Source organism: Aricia agestis, chromosome 22 (genome assembly GCF_905147365.1).
Source record: "Aricia agestis chromosome 22, ilAriAges1.1, whole genome shotgun sequence".
Taxonomy (NCBI): domain Eukaryota; kingdom Metazoa; phylum Arthropoda; class Insecta; order Lepidoptera; family Lycaenidae; genus Aricia; species Aricia agestis.
In genome coordinates this window covers 3,621,229-3,636,634 of record NC_056427.1, presented here as the reverse complement: position 1 = coordinate 3,636,634, position 15,406 = coordinate 3,621,229, and the positions used below count along the sequence as shown (strand labels likewise).

At 38.5% G+C, this 15,406-nt stretch overlaps 1 protein-coding gene across 1 annotated transcript in view; it reads right to left on the bottom strand.

Moving 5' to 3' along the window:
* The window catches only part of LOC121738060 (irregular chiasm C-roughest protein-like), a 106,917-nt gene that overhangs the window by 43,918 nt on the left and 47,593 nt on the right, over positions 1-15,406 (bottom strand). The window contains exons 5-9 of the mRNA XM_042129880.1: positions 13,153-13,304; positions 11,685-11,776; positions 10,944-11,052; positions 3,857-3,941; positions 2,871-2,959 (exon numbers count right to left, since the gene is read on the bottom strand). Coding sequence (XP_041985814.1) covers positions 2,871-2,959; positions 3,857-3,941; positions 10,944-11,052; positions 11,685-11,776; positions 13,153-13,304 — 527 coding nt within the window. The remainder of the gene's footprint in view (positions 1-2,870; positions 2,960-3,856; positions 3,942-10,943; positions 11,053-11,684; positions 11,777-13,152; positions 13,305-15,406) is intronic.

Here is a 15,406-nt window from a genome sequence, read left to right as displayed (position 1 = left end):
TAGTTTTCATTGAGGGTATATATTGAGGGTTCCGGTATTAAATTGAGGGTTCCGGAAAAATGTACGGTTTCCGCGTGATAAATAATGATTCAATACGGTATTATATGAAATCGAATTTCCTTCTTAATCGATTTAGCATTTACTAACAGTCAAATTGTTGTGTATAAATTATTTAAATAGTACTTTTTTTATTATTGCGTTAAATAAATAAATAAGTCTACGTTAGATTTCAGTTCAAAGCCTTGTATTTTTCTGCAAAAAAGTAACAAATATAAAATCCTCCTTTCCGGAAGTCGGGTAAAATACTTAGCTACTAAAGCTACGAACTTTTTCCAAAGCTACAAATAAATATACCAGAAACAAACAACATAACATTTACAAGGTAAAAATATACGAAAATATAAAATCATTTCGAGAACGCGATTGTACGGAAGTGTATCAATATTCTAAAGAAATCACCGTAGTTGGTATTTTTCTAGAGGAAGGACAGGTTGTGACAACAAATAAAATGTCTCCAACATGCGTGCCCTAGTGGGGTACTCGCTAGTTTAAAGAAGTAAAGTCGAATGCTTACAATCCAAAGTAATGCCAGACTTTAATACATAGAAAATCTCTGGCCTTTGCATTAGTAGCGAAAAAAGAACTCTGATTAAAAAAAGGAATTCGATTATTTATTGCCAAAAATAATCTCAAAGTACGTATTTTACTGTTGTTAAAAAAATTAATTAACTCGACGTGCCAACCGCACATTTTTCGAGGATAAAATAATTTTTACACATTTTATCACGAATGGTTAAACGTCTTAAACATTAATAGGAAAGGAAGACAGATAAATAGGCATACACTACCGACTTTATCATGAAATACCTTCTGTATTTCATCATAAAATCGGTTTTGAAGTTGGAAATTTTATGACATACAGAAGCTTTAAGTTAGATGTTTAATTCGTATACAATTTGTACCTAGGGACTCATCCTTACTTTCAAAATGTTTGCTTGTAGCATGATACTTATACAAAATGCATATTGCAGGTGCGCGCAGAGCCAAGATACGTGAGCCAAGTGTTGGCTCGAAAATTAATGTACACGCTGTATATTCCAAAGAAAAGTTTGGTGACAAATTTTACACATTCTGTATGATAAGTTTATTTTACAACTAAAGTTTATTTAAGAAATAGACGACGCCCGCTTGTGGCGAATTTTGTAAGCGACGCCTTGATAATTTGGCTGTAGCGATTTTTTTCAGCAATGACTAAAGCTAAGAAATTCATTGTCAGTATTCATCATGTCTTCGTCTTTGAATTACCCATAGCGTAACACGATTGGTCAACTTTTATAACATAGAATAATCAATCAAAAAGACCTCTGTAAAAAAAGGGATTCCTATTTTCCCAACAAAGGAGAGTGATTTAAGCTTCCAAATTTGTACATAAATTGGTTCAAGCATACACTTTAATTTGCCCATAGCTTATATGAAATGTATTTATGGTTTTAAAATTACGCGACAAAAACCATTTTGTCGCTTACGCCCTCTTCATTTTTTGCTGTTCCATTGCTTGTTTTCTATGAGAGACCGGGCCGGCCTCTCATAGAAAACAAGCAATCTAAAACATATCCAACACGGTTTTTTTTACTATAACGCGGCGTCACCTTAACTAATTTTTTAATTTAAAATTATTATTATTATTATTCACTGTACCTTTTGGTCGTCACAAAAACTATCACTTATGTATATATACCCATACCAAAGAATCTTAATCTATTCAGTCGCTTAAGCGTAAGTGTCTAAACACACTATGCCGAATTTCCGCGGCGGAAATTCCGTATGATTGCGTCAGCAATGTCAAACGCATAAAATATAACGCGACGGAATTTCGGCATGGTGTCATCGGTAATTTAAAATACATTGCAGGCCGAATTCGCCGCCGCGGAAATTTGGCATAGTGTGCTTAGACACTTAAGAGTAAAGAGATAACAGACAGTCAGACTTTTGAATGTATAATATTAGTAGCTAAGGTATTAAGGATATTGCCCGCAAATCGTAACTAGCACGTAAATGTACTTTGTTACAGAACCGTACTTTTTGGTGTAATAAAAATAATGCAACATTCTATCCCGGGAATTCAGTATCTCCACACCAAACCTCTTCAAAATTGGTTCAGGGGGCAGGGGCTCAGGCGTGAGAAGGTAACAGACGCACTTTCGCCTTTATTATATTAGAGCGACCGCAGACTTACAATTTCAAGTTGGCCAATAAAATCGCATAGTATACCAATAACTACAGCGATTTATAAGAGCTCGCACATTGCATCCAACTAAATTGTACAACTAATTGGACACCAATCGTATCAGAAATGCGATTCCTTTCCGATTATCTACAATTAAAAAGTTGTCCAATTGAATTGTGAAACTACGCAATTTAGTTGTTCGATAGTCGGCCAACTTGAAATTATTGTATACGTCGGCTCGATCGGAGAAATACCGAGTTCTCAAGAAAACCGTCGTGAAACAGCGCTTGCGCTGTGTTTCGCCGAGAGAGTGAGTTTACCGGAGACCCAATCCCCTACGCTCCCCTATTCCCTTCCCTCCCCTATTTCCTTCCCTTCCCTTCCCTACCCATACCTATTCCCTACCCTTCCCTATTCCCTTTTCTTCCCATCCCTACCCTCCTCTATTACCCTATTCCCTCTTAAAAGGCCGGCAACGCACCCGCAGCTCTTCTGATGTTGCGAGTGTCCATGGGCGACGGAAGTTGTTTTCCATCAGGTGAGCCGTATGCTCGTTTGCCCCCTTATTTCATTAAACAAAATCTGCGGTGACCCTTAGTATGGATGAAGATACTCAAAAAGATTATTTTGTTTATTTTCTTACCAGTTCGTTCCCAATTGCGCCAGTAACTTGCATATTGTTCACGTACCAGTTGTAAGTCAAGTTGTTTGGATTCGCACTAGCTTGACAACCTAAACAATAATAATATCATTAAAGTAAGGGATTAAGATACCCTACGCTTTCAAACAAAAAAAAATATAAGTAGATATCAAAATCGGTTTACCCACTTGGATGCTGAAATGCCTAACACATCGAAGAGGTAACAGTCAGACAGCCAAACACACTTTCACATCTTCTATGTTACATATAAACAAAAATAAATTTGAAACTTTGTTAGTCTCGCTGAGACTCGAATACAGCTGAACCGTTTTGGCTTATTTTAGTCTAAAAATATTCGTGGATATCCAGGGAAGGTTTTTTTTCTTTTCTTTTTTTTTTTTTAATTATACAATTGTGGCCGTCTATGGACTGTTCGTCCATATCCTTTTTTTGTTATTTTATTATTCAGATTTTTCGCACCAAGGATAATTGAAATAATATTATGAATTTTAATTAATTGTGGTCCTTCACGCCATGGACACTTTTTTTTTACATATATATAAATAATATAATATATATATGTGTATATATATACTTAATAGAATAGACTGTAATATATTATACATATAATAAATAAATACATATTTATTGTTTTATAAATTACATACTTAATAATAATATTAATGTTTTGAACGGTGAGGTCCCAGTCGGTGTGGCGGCCAGTAGATCCGACATTTTCCGATTTCCTTAGATTTTATGCTGCTCCACCCTTTGCCTTTAGATGTTGTGACATTGGCTTGGTGGAGAGGGGTCACTCAAGCTGGGTGGAGTTTCTAGGTTGTTAAAAAGATATCGTTCTGTGTCGAATCTACCCGCCATGTGGCTTAGGACTTTATAAAAAAATAAAGTCCAGGGAAGGTTAATATTATGAGGGAAATGATAGGAAGTTCCCCGGGCCAGCTAGCTTATAATATTAATAAGCTCCTTACCTAGCACCACAGTATCTCCTTCTCTTATCCTGCCATTGTGCGCCTTGGATTTGATGGTGACCCGAACCCGAGGGGCATATTGTACCTGCAACAGAAATTATTATAGTTTTCACATATCACAGTATCCATACCTACTAATATTATAAAGGTGAAAGAGTGTATGTCTGTCTGTTACCTCTTCACGCTCAAACCTTTGAACAGATTTTGCTAGGTAGGTATAATAATAATAGCTCCCACACCGGTTTCGGTGACGGTGGCCGATTTCATTGAAATCAGGCCAGGTACGCGGGAGTAATTTTATAGTGCCCAAGTGTGTGCGCAGTACACAAGAGCACTCTCTATTCCTTTACTCTCATAACCCAGTGGGACGGAAGACCGACACGACCGGCGAGAGATCAGGCGCAAAAAAGTTCGGAATCATACCTTGTGCAACTTTTCGCCATCGCCCCACACGAAAAATAATATACCATCCTTATCACCTACATGAGTGGCAGTCACCGTGCGTTTCTCGCGTAACTTCTGCCGCGCACTGTAAAACTCTGGAACGAACTGTCGCCAGCAGTATTTCCGGACCTATACGACCTGCAAACCTTCAAGAAGAGAGCGTATTCCCTCTTAAAAGGCCGGCAACACACCTGCAGTAATTCTGATGTTGCGAGTGTCCATGGGCGACGGTAGTTACTTTCCATCAGGTGACCCCTTTGCTCGTTTGCCCTCTTATTTTATAAAAAACAACACCAAGCACACCAGGAGGTTCTTACAGTGGCCAAGTGCCACTGTAAAATCCTCCTGGTTTCAATGAAACCGGCCACCGAAACAGGTACATTATGAAGGTTAACATATTATTCTACTACATACTGATTATTTTTTATGTATATTCTCTTTGATATACTACACTATGATTGCTATTAGCTATGCAATTACGTTTTATTTTAGATCTACCCGCATATCTAGTGCATCACAAAACAAACCCTAACTCCATAGCACTTAATATTAAAATCGCGTGCACTGGAGCAATTTATCTTTTCTCGCTTCTAAAATTTAGAGGGCATAAGGCCTTTAGATTATGAGCCTTATTGCGTTATCATAAAGGACATTTTAGAGGTAAAATACCGGCGAACCGCCTTTAATACGGTTAGCATAGTTAGGAGCGCGAATTCGTCCAACTTTATAAATCGTGTTATACGTTTATTTTAGAGGTTTCCGAATGGAGTGCATTTTTAAAGGGCAAAGTTCTTGTTTAATTTAAAGGTTATAATAATGTTTTAACATTCTTTTATTTAAATGCTGGTTCTAAGCTGCAGGTAAGGCAGTTTAGCTAAAACAGCCTGGTGAATGGTGGCGGACAGATAACGAAACCTTATTAATCCCTCTTTTTGGGTACGGAACCCTAAAAAAAATACGGGTTGCACTCTGCGAGTGCCGGCTGAAGTGAAAACGAAACTAAACAGCCGGCATAACTTTTAAAGAATCCAACGTATATTTTTCCGCCTACACGAATATTCAATCAGGTTAAAACATGGAACAAAAAAAATTTTATTTAATATTTTTGCTCGACTTGGCTTGGCGCTACCATGCCCCCAGATTTAAGAGTTCAATTACAGTAAACGATACTGACCTAAGTCAACACGTAGTCTAGACGAAGCCCTAAAAAGGGCTGATTAGTTAATGCCGGCATTGGAAGGGTTAAGTGATTTTAGGGATTTTACGAAGGGTCATAGTTAACAGTATTAGGTTGCAAAAAAAGTTGGTGACAAAAGTCTGTCGTCTATTTATAAAATGTATTTTTATTAATCACTTAACCTTCACTTTTACATGGGGAAACTCGTGACGCTCGGGCCCTTGCCCATACAAAAGTGGAAAAAATTTTTCGTCTTTCAGAGCTGCTACTTTCACAGTGAACTCTCTACAAGGAACACGTACACACCCTAAAGTATTATCACTTATTTTTGTTAAACAATGTAAGTATATTCATTTAAAAATTCACCCAAACTAATCATACTTTTTTTACTGAAGATTTTGCTGAAGTTTGGTTTAGAAATACTTTTAAGAGTCCCGGGAAAGGACATGGGATACTTTTTATCTCGGAAAGTACGATTTCTGCGCGATTAACGATTTTTGGCGCAACAGAGTTGCGAGCATCATCTTTAACGTTTCGTAAAATATGTAAAAGTCTGTCTGTCGGTCTGTTACCTCTTCACGCCTGAACCGCTGCACCGATTCAGCTGATACTTTGAGTCCCGGTCAAGGACATACGATACTTTTTATTCCGGAAAAATGTACAGTTCCACGGGATAAATGAGTTTTGGCGCAACGGATGTCTTTTTTTTTTTAATAACAATAATAAGGTAATGATGAAATAACAACCCGTTTTTTTGCTTAAATGGAGGCTTGAGGGGCGGGAAAATTATTTGAAATAGAATAACTGTGGATTATATGGGTAGCCAGATATATTAGCTGGGATAAGAAGAAGAGAAGTTACAAGTTTTATTATAATATGTATATATAACGGCGTGCGCGGTTAACTTGTCTATTGGCAACTTATTTTGAGATAAGTTTCATAATGTATGTTATCTGTTGGAGCGGCCAGTACCAGATTGGGGTACTGACGATGGATATTTGAGAGGTGACAAGCGTCACCTGCCAAATATCAGAATTATTGTGAATGTCGGAAGGCACGGTGTGTGCTCCCAAACCCATCGGCTCCAAATCTGCCGATATCTGGTTAATCACATCTTTATTTCAGCACCTCGGAATCGGCTCCAACGATTTTCGTGATATTTAGTATATAGGGGGTTTCGGGGGCGATAAATCGACTTAGGTAGGAAACATTTTTAGAAAATGTCATTTAATTCGTGTTTTATCGAATACCGAGCAAAGCTCGGTCAAATAGCTAGTATTTATAATATGTTACGAAATGTTACTTGTTCGATTCTTCCACTCACGTCTTAATATTGCTGCATCTGTTTTGTCAATGACATAGACACCTTACTTACCTTACCTTACCTAAGGCTTATTACATTAGCATGAACTTCATTACAATGATACGACTTTATAAAAGGTGCTCAAATTCTAATAAACCATTAAACATTATCTAAGGGCGTCTCATTTATTTTGGCTATAAAACCTTTTTCGACGCCCACCTTTTCATTATACCGAAATCCCTAATCAGTGCCTTAATATTACTAATTTGAAATTCCAGAGACCCCTAGCTGATTTCTGTTTTTAACACAACGGTGTCTGTCTCATAAACCGCTGAGCCGATTTTGATTAAATTTGGTATTGAGTTACTTTGAGATCCGGGAAAAGATATAGGATAGGTTTTACTGTTAAAAATGTACGGTTACAGTGCGAATTTTCGGATGAACGAAGTCGCGAAAACACATTATTATTAGATAATTCATCTGTATTTTTTCATAAGTGTTAAATTACTACCTAGTGAATTTTTATAAAAATCCGTTGAAGTAGGTTTTGGAGAACCGACAAATAATACAAGCTTTTGGTTTTAAAAAATAAATAGAGGTTCAAAAGGGGACAATATTTTTTAAGCCTCATCGTTCAACCTAAAACGCACCCAAAAAAGTCTAAGCTTCCCTTATTAAAGGTTTTTTTTTTCAGATGTTTTACTCAAATAACAAAAAAAGAAAAAGAAATTTTCACTTCTTCGCTGCATCGTCACAAATTTTCCTTTACCCACGCCAATATATCCTGACCTATACAATTATACCAGTCAGCAGTATTGCCAGTAATCCGCCGAGAACTCAGTAAATTGAGGGGTCAAATTAAAATGGATAGGCTTTTTCGTGTTTATTTTCTTTTACGTCTCTATTTGGACTGACGGAGTTCAAAATATTAACTTGGGTTCAGTAGAATTTCAGCTGTCAAAAAGAATGTAATGACTAATGAAATACAGTTTACAATTTTTAAATAACTATAACGAAAAGATTTAAACCTGTTAGCAAATATCAATAATAAAAACAATAGGTTGTGAGCAAAATCACTAACCTCCAATATACAAGTATGCTGGACTTATTTTTTGTGCCTATTTGAAGCGGAATCAGTGCCCCCAATGCGGGGGAAGAGAACTAAATCGACGCAAAAATCACTAACCTCCAATATACAAGTACGCTGGACTTATTTTTTGTGCCTATTTGAAGCGGAGTCAGGGCAGAAGAGAACTAAATCTGACGTAAAAATGACATCTAGGTATATAATAAAAGTTTGCAACGATTCTACGGAACCCTAAATTGCGGGTTCGACGCTGTAAAATATGGTGTCGCTTTATAGGGAGTAAGGACTTGAACATTTCTATGTCCAATTGCGTTTAGGTGAAAGAAAAAATGCAGCCAAAGATAAAAAAAAACTAGTTTGTTTTTTTATCTTACTAGATGACGCCCGCAATTCTGTTGTACACCCTAATTCTTTTATCGCGCGGTAACCGTACACTTTTTCGCAATCTAAATCTAACTATCCTGTCTTTTCGCGTCCCTCAAATATCTTCGTGCTATATTTGATCTAAAACGGTTCAGCCGTTTAAGCGTGAACTCTCACTGAAGACTCACAGACATACTTACTTGAGAAATCGTTATATTTACAACTTTTTAGGGTTTCGTACCCAAAGGGTAAAAACCTGCAAACCTTATAACTAAGACTTCGCTGTCTGTCTGTCTCCAGCCTGTTTCTCAAGAACCGCTACAGCTAGACTTGGGATTTTTCTTATTGTTCGAGTTTTCCACGAGGCCTTTCTGTTTAATACGAAAACATCGCTAATAAAATTACAGGTTAATTGTAAGGGGAACATAAAAGTTATCAGAGCGAAAAGTCATTGAGAAGAAAATGTTCAGGGAAACAAGTTTTTCCTCATTAAGACTGTTATGAGTGTACTAGACGATCGCCACGACTCTGCCCGGAATGAGGAATTTCGTGGGAACCGCACATTCTTCCGGGGTAAAATGTATCCTATGTCCTTGCCAGGGACTCAAAGTATCTCCATACCAAGTTTCAGCAAAATCGGTTCAGCTGTTTGGGTGTGAAGAGACAGACAGTAATACACTTTCGGATTTATAATATTAGTATGGATATTTGCCCACGTTAATGAGCAATTTCACGGGAACCGTACATTTTCCCGCAAAAATAAAGCCATTTTTTAAAATGAAATAAGGGGGCAAACGAGCAAACGGGTCACCTGATGGAAAGCAACTACCGTCGCCCATCGACACTCGCAGCATCAGAAGAGCTGCAAGTGCGTTGCCGGCCTTTTAAGAGGGGATAGGGTAATAGGGGAGAGTAGGGAAGGGAAGGGAAGGTAATAGGGGAGGGTAGGGAAGGGAATAGAGTAGGGGATTGGACCTCCGGTGAACTCACTCACTCGGCGAAACACAGCACAAGCGCTGAATCACGCCGGTTTTCTGTTAGAACGTGGTATTTCTCCGGTCGAGCCGGCCCATTCGTGCCGAAGCATGGCTCTCCCACAAATAAATGTGAAAATGTAGCTTTTCCCATCATCTACTCTTTAATATTTGTGCCAAATGACAATAAAATTTTCTCCAGTAGTTCGTAAGATTAGCGCGTTCGAAAAAAAGCCACTTATTTGGTAAAAAGTGGCCCCGTGCGAGTTTCTTACGCTGGTTCTTCTCGCCGGGTTTCCGAACCGGTAGTAGGCAATACTTTCAGAATGTTGGTGCACGTTCTGAAAGATCTGAAAGTATTTGTTTCAAATCTATTAAGATTTATAAAAAAAATCTGTGCAAATTGTACGATCAAACTTAAACATAAAGCATTATTTTACACCAATTTTCTGCTAGTGCTTGGTGTAAATCCTATTCAAACAAGATAACCTTTACATAACTTAACATTTTTTAATTTCGCAACAAAAACGAAATTCTTGCGAAATGTACATCTGGATCAAGTTTTTTGTATAACGCGTTTCACACCTTTGATGAGGCCTTACTTTGAAGACATAAGGCTGATTTTAACGACAAAGAAAGGTAAAATAACCCTGAACAGCCTGTTTTGCGCCGTTCAGGCCTATTTTATTTAGTTATGAGAAGGCCCTATTTTGAATACATAAGGCTCATTTTTATGGTAAAGGAAGGTAAAATAAAAAGGAACAGCCCAGGCTAAAACAAACAGCATAAATCAGCGTCTTATCCTTTATTTAGGGATGAGAAAAGGTAATAATTTTATGACGAGGGAGGGAATATCTCAAGAAACGTAATTATTGTACTTCGACTTGGCGGACTTTTGCGAGAGGTTGCGGAATAAAGGTAGGATTTAGATTCTAGAATAGTCTATATCCTACCTTTATCTTATGTAACCAAACAGAGTGATAATACTTTCGGTTAGGGTATGTATCTACTGTGTATGTACTATGTAAGCCTTGTATAAAGTTCACTGCTTTCAAAACTTTTGTATGGACAAATCATGACGCTGCTGGGGCTCTAGCCCATAGATTAGGCAGCCCGATGGCGTCGCCGGGCGCGAATGTTGATCATGCGCAACTGGCAGGACCAAATGGCATCGCCAACTGCCGGTCACAGAGTGGTCGCAGCAATTCGTCCAGTATTGGAGGATTGGGTGGCGCATCGTACCAGCGTGCGTAACGGCTCCCTCTCCTATCGGATGGTGCAGATGCTGACAGGACATGGGTGTTTCGGCCACTACGGCCAGATGGGAGCCAACGCCTCGGTGCCACCATGAGCAATGCATAAAAAAAAACGGGCGCTGGCCCATAGAAATCACAAAAAAAATGTGTTGCACTCGGGGACTGCCGCGGTTAAACTATTGCAAAGCATTTGTTATCATCTTATGCAATTATAATTCGCATACGTCTAGTCGCACGCACACAAACACCGTGCCGTAGTCTGCCGAACTGAAACGACGTTAGACGATGCACGGCAACGCAGCACCGCTCTGCCGGTCGGAGCGGAGGTGTTAGGTTTTTTTCGTTACGGAATTTCTTGATTTGGTCGCCGCCCATACTATCACAGTGAACCCTATACATATAAGGGTCACCTTACACTCCTAGGATTTCTTTACAAACCCGGTTCGCCACGAATCCTAGGTCTTATAATCTAGATGTACTGACCTTAATCTTTACAGTAGTGGATCTGTAAGCCCTATCCGCAGTGTTCTGAGCTTGGCAGGTGAATGTCTGATCGTGATGGCTCCTCTTGGGACGTATGTTGATGATGGATCTGCGTTGAAAGAGTTTGTTAGCAACAGTATACAAAACTAGGCCTTTGCATCCGTTGTGGATGACTTATATACAGACTACAGTATCTTCTGAGCGAAGAAACCACTCATTAACTGTCGTACAAAACTAGGCCTTGGCATCCGTTGTGGATGACTTATACAGTATCTTCTGAGCGAAGAAACCACTCATTAAATGTACAATACTAGGCCTTGGCATCCGTTGTGGATGACTTATACAGTATCTTCTGAGCGAAGAAACCACTCATCAAATGTGGTGCCTGGGACATGAATTTAAATGTCCGTATGGTTGACCAAGCACATACAGGCATTCTCGCAACATAGTCGGCCTAGTCCAGAGGAATGAGCAGGTCAATACGTCTGGGACTGGTTTCCACTTAGTGTTTCCTATCAAATAGTAAACAATGTACGCTGAAATAGTTGAAAGCCGAAATAGGTTCCGGATTAAGACCTAAGCATAGGAAGCATAATATTTTATCTAACAATAGAATGAAAAACTGAAATTCTTAATTTTTAATCCTGCCATAATTGAAGAGAGCCAAATCGATTAATCAAGAGAGATTTTTGGCAGAAATCCGGATTCTCTCTTGCTAGAAAGTATCCAGTAGCACCGTACCTGGCAATGAACCTCCTTCGATCAGCCATCTCCTCCACGGAATAGGTGACTCCCTGCCCCAGGACAGAACCTTCGTGGTCCACCCAGGTGATCTAGAGTAAGAAACCAGGGTATATTATTAAATAGTTAGTATGTAACCAGACAATTAAGCCTATAAGGAAGAAAACTATTAGGTGTACATGTTAAGTTCAACATTAAGAGGATTTCACACCGCCATTTTTTCCATACAAACGTTGTCCCCTGTTTCCTCCCTGGATAATGCTAGTAGAGTTATAATTTTTTTCCTGAATATCTATGGCCACTAATACAATGTCCCTATGTTTTCTTTTTTTTCATAATTTAATCATTGAATAAGATATGACCGTTCAAAAACCCAAAAAGATGGCCAGATTTTCCGCTGTGTTCAAACGTTCAGAAAACAGATTTGGCTAGATTATACATAAAAAAGCAAAACATAGGAACACAGCTCAAGCCTTTTTTTTAATATTTAATGAAAAAAATACTTAAATCGGTTAAGTTTTGGAGAAGGAATCAGGGGACAACGAATCGTTGATTTTCTGAATTTTCTGCAGTTGTATCTATCGCGGTCTGCGGTATAGGCTTGAGGTAAGGGAGACAGCTATAGATATTACACGTACTTTTTTTCATTTCTCTAGCCCCTGGTGTATCCTCTTAAGGTGATGAACGAATTCGCGTGGAACGATGGCGAAAAGTTGCAGGAGGTATTTCGAATAATTCCTCGGAACACTTCCCGTAATACAATTGATAATGTTAAGCTAGGTTAAGCGTATAATTAAGGTAAGTTATGCGAGGCGAGCAGTTTCAGTGTCATATGATTTTAAAATCATATGACACTGAAACTGCTCGTTTCGCCTCTGCCTTGAGCCTTAACCCTTAGCTGGTTTCGCTAAAAAATTCAACGTATCTGGTATCGGGGGTAAAAAGTGACCCCACTTCAATGAAACATAAAAAATATATCAAAACAGCTTTTTTTTCAAATTAATTAGTTTTTTATACCGAAATAAATCTCTCAACCTAATAAATTTCAGCTTTTAAGGCCAATAACACTAATGAATAATATTTTTTTCCTTACATAAAAAAGATCTATACTCGTATCAAGTATTTATTTCATAAAGTCTAATTTTGGTTTCAAATTCCCGATGTATCGAAAAAAAATATTTAAAACCATGACAACGGTACCTCCGTTAAAAATAACATATACTTCTGATATCGGGGGTAATTTTTGACCCCAGCACTGTATGTAACTCCGCTTTCAGCAACAGTAGAGCCACGTACGTTCGTCATCCGCCGCATTACCCGACGTAACGAGATGACACAGAATCAGAAGAGTTTTAAATGTTTAAATAGTAAAGATATCATAGAAAATTCGAACGCCTGGGGTAACTTTTGACCCCCGATACCAGTTAAAGGTTAAGGCCAATAGCCATATTATGTAAAGGTTACAAACCTCAGCTGCAGGTTTCCCGCCAACCGATACGCACTCCAGGTTTATATCCTGGTCTTCCACCGCGGTTACAACGGGACCACCGATGATACGAGGTGGTTCCGGCGGAACCAGCACCATGAGACGAGCGTATTGGGAGCGAATTGCCGGTTCCCCTGTAATAAAAAATGATCATGTAAAATAATAACTCCTACACCGTGGCCGGTTTCATTGAAACCATGCTAGTTACGCAGGAATAATTTTATAGTGTCCAAGTGTGTGCGCAGTATACAAGAGCACTCTCTATTCCTTTACTTTAGTAACCAGTGGGAAGGAAGACCGACACGACTGGCGAGAGATCAGGCGCAGGACCGACTTTTTACATGCCCATCCGACGCATGGATCATCTTACTTGTCAGACAATCAAGTGATCAGCCTGCATTGTCCAAACCAAACTTGGAAATAATACTATTATGTTTCGAACGCGGGAATCGAACCCACGACCTCCGAGTCAAGAGCAACGCTCTAAGCCACTGGAGCACAGAGGCGCTAAAATGAATTGATGTTGTTTTTTTACACTCTGTATAGTTATTAAAGGAAAATAGTTCTTAAAGAAAGGTAATATTACTAAACTTCTACCGGACACTATCTCTCTGTCACTTATTTATCCTTAAACCGATTTTTTTATGAAATAAGGGAGCAAACGAGCAAACGGGTCACCTGATGGAAAGCAACGATTTTGACGATGTTTGGTATGGAGATACTTTGATTGCGTTATTCGAATTCATTTCGCGGACAAATTAAAACCAAATGTGCGAAAACAGACAGACCGAAAGACACACAATTCCGCATTTATATTATGTTGGAGTAAGAATATAGAGATATTAACATGAAGTTTCTCGAAGCGTAATGTAGATTATCTTCAAACAAAGGAAACCTAGCTCAGTCTAGAACATAAGTAAGCACTAAAATCCTAAGTGCGCCATTATTTATGTCTTGTACTCCAGATATTATGAATAACCATGAAAATACACTCAAAAGAATACTCGTAAAGCTTTGAATTTTCGATGAGGTTTTAGGATAACTGGAAATATTTTTAGCACTCGCATTCGATAAGTTGGATGATAAAATATACTGCATGACTGGTGAGACATGTTTAACACTCGAGGACGTGATATTTGGCTATTATATTAGTTGAAAAAAAATATCAATTGATTTCGGCGCTGTGGTTGTTGCAACTACGTAAAATGGGTTTTCAAAACACGTTTTTAGTAAAGAAAATGTCATTATTTAAGTATAAAATAAGTACCGTTTTAAAATTGAGAAATTTTTTAATACACAAAGGTATACAATTTGAAAAATTCTGCTCGATAGAAAAAAATCTCAAAGATGACTGTTATAAGTGTTATAACGCTGTATTTCATAATTAAATCATTTTATGGCTAAATTACACACTTTCTAGAAAAAACAAAAATGTAGTATATGTGTCGTAACCCAACGTAAACGATTTGATATATTTGATTTGTGTAATACTAAAAAATAAAAATAAAAGGTTTTTACTCCTATTTTCTATTATCAAGGCAGGTGGCGAGCGCGTAACAGCCACTGTACAAGGCGCGCTGATATGAATGTTATTTTAATGTCCTTAAAGTCGATATTCGTACTGACATACATCGACCTGCTTATTTTAGGGACTACTGAGCCTTAAAGTTAAATAATTATTTAACCAACGCGCGCGCGAAGTGTAGCGGCGCGGGTTTCTTTTTTTTTATGAAAGAAGGGAGCATACGAGCAAACGGGTCACCTGATGGAAAGCAACTTCCGTCGCCCATGGACACTCGCAGCATCAGAAGAGCTGCAGGTGCGTTGCCGGCCTTTTAAGAGGGAATAGGGTAATAGGGGAGGGTAGGGATGAGAAGGGAAAGGAATAGGGGAGGATAGGAAAGGGAATTGGGCCTCCGGTAAACTCACTCACTCAGCGAAACACAGCGCAAGCGCTGTTTCACGCCGGTTTTCTGTGAGAACGTGGTATTTTTCCGGTCGAGCCGGCCCATTCGTGCCGAAGCATGGCTCTCCCCCGTATAGATTCCGATTCCGATTTAAAAACTTCATATAATGTAAGTTGAACCTGGGTTCTTAATCAAGTCGTATTCAATCGTTTCCGCAGCGAGTGACCGTTCTGCAGCGATTTTAGATGGGATAAAATATGTCATTAAAAAATAACACCCATTTTTTTTTTGGGTTAAATGGACTCTCCTAATAGCTTTGTCCATACTGT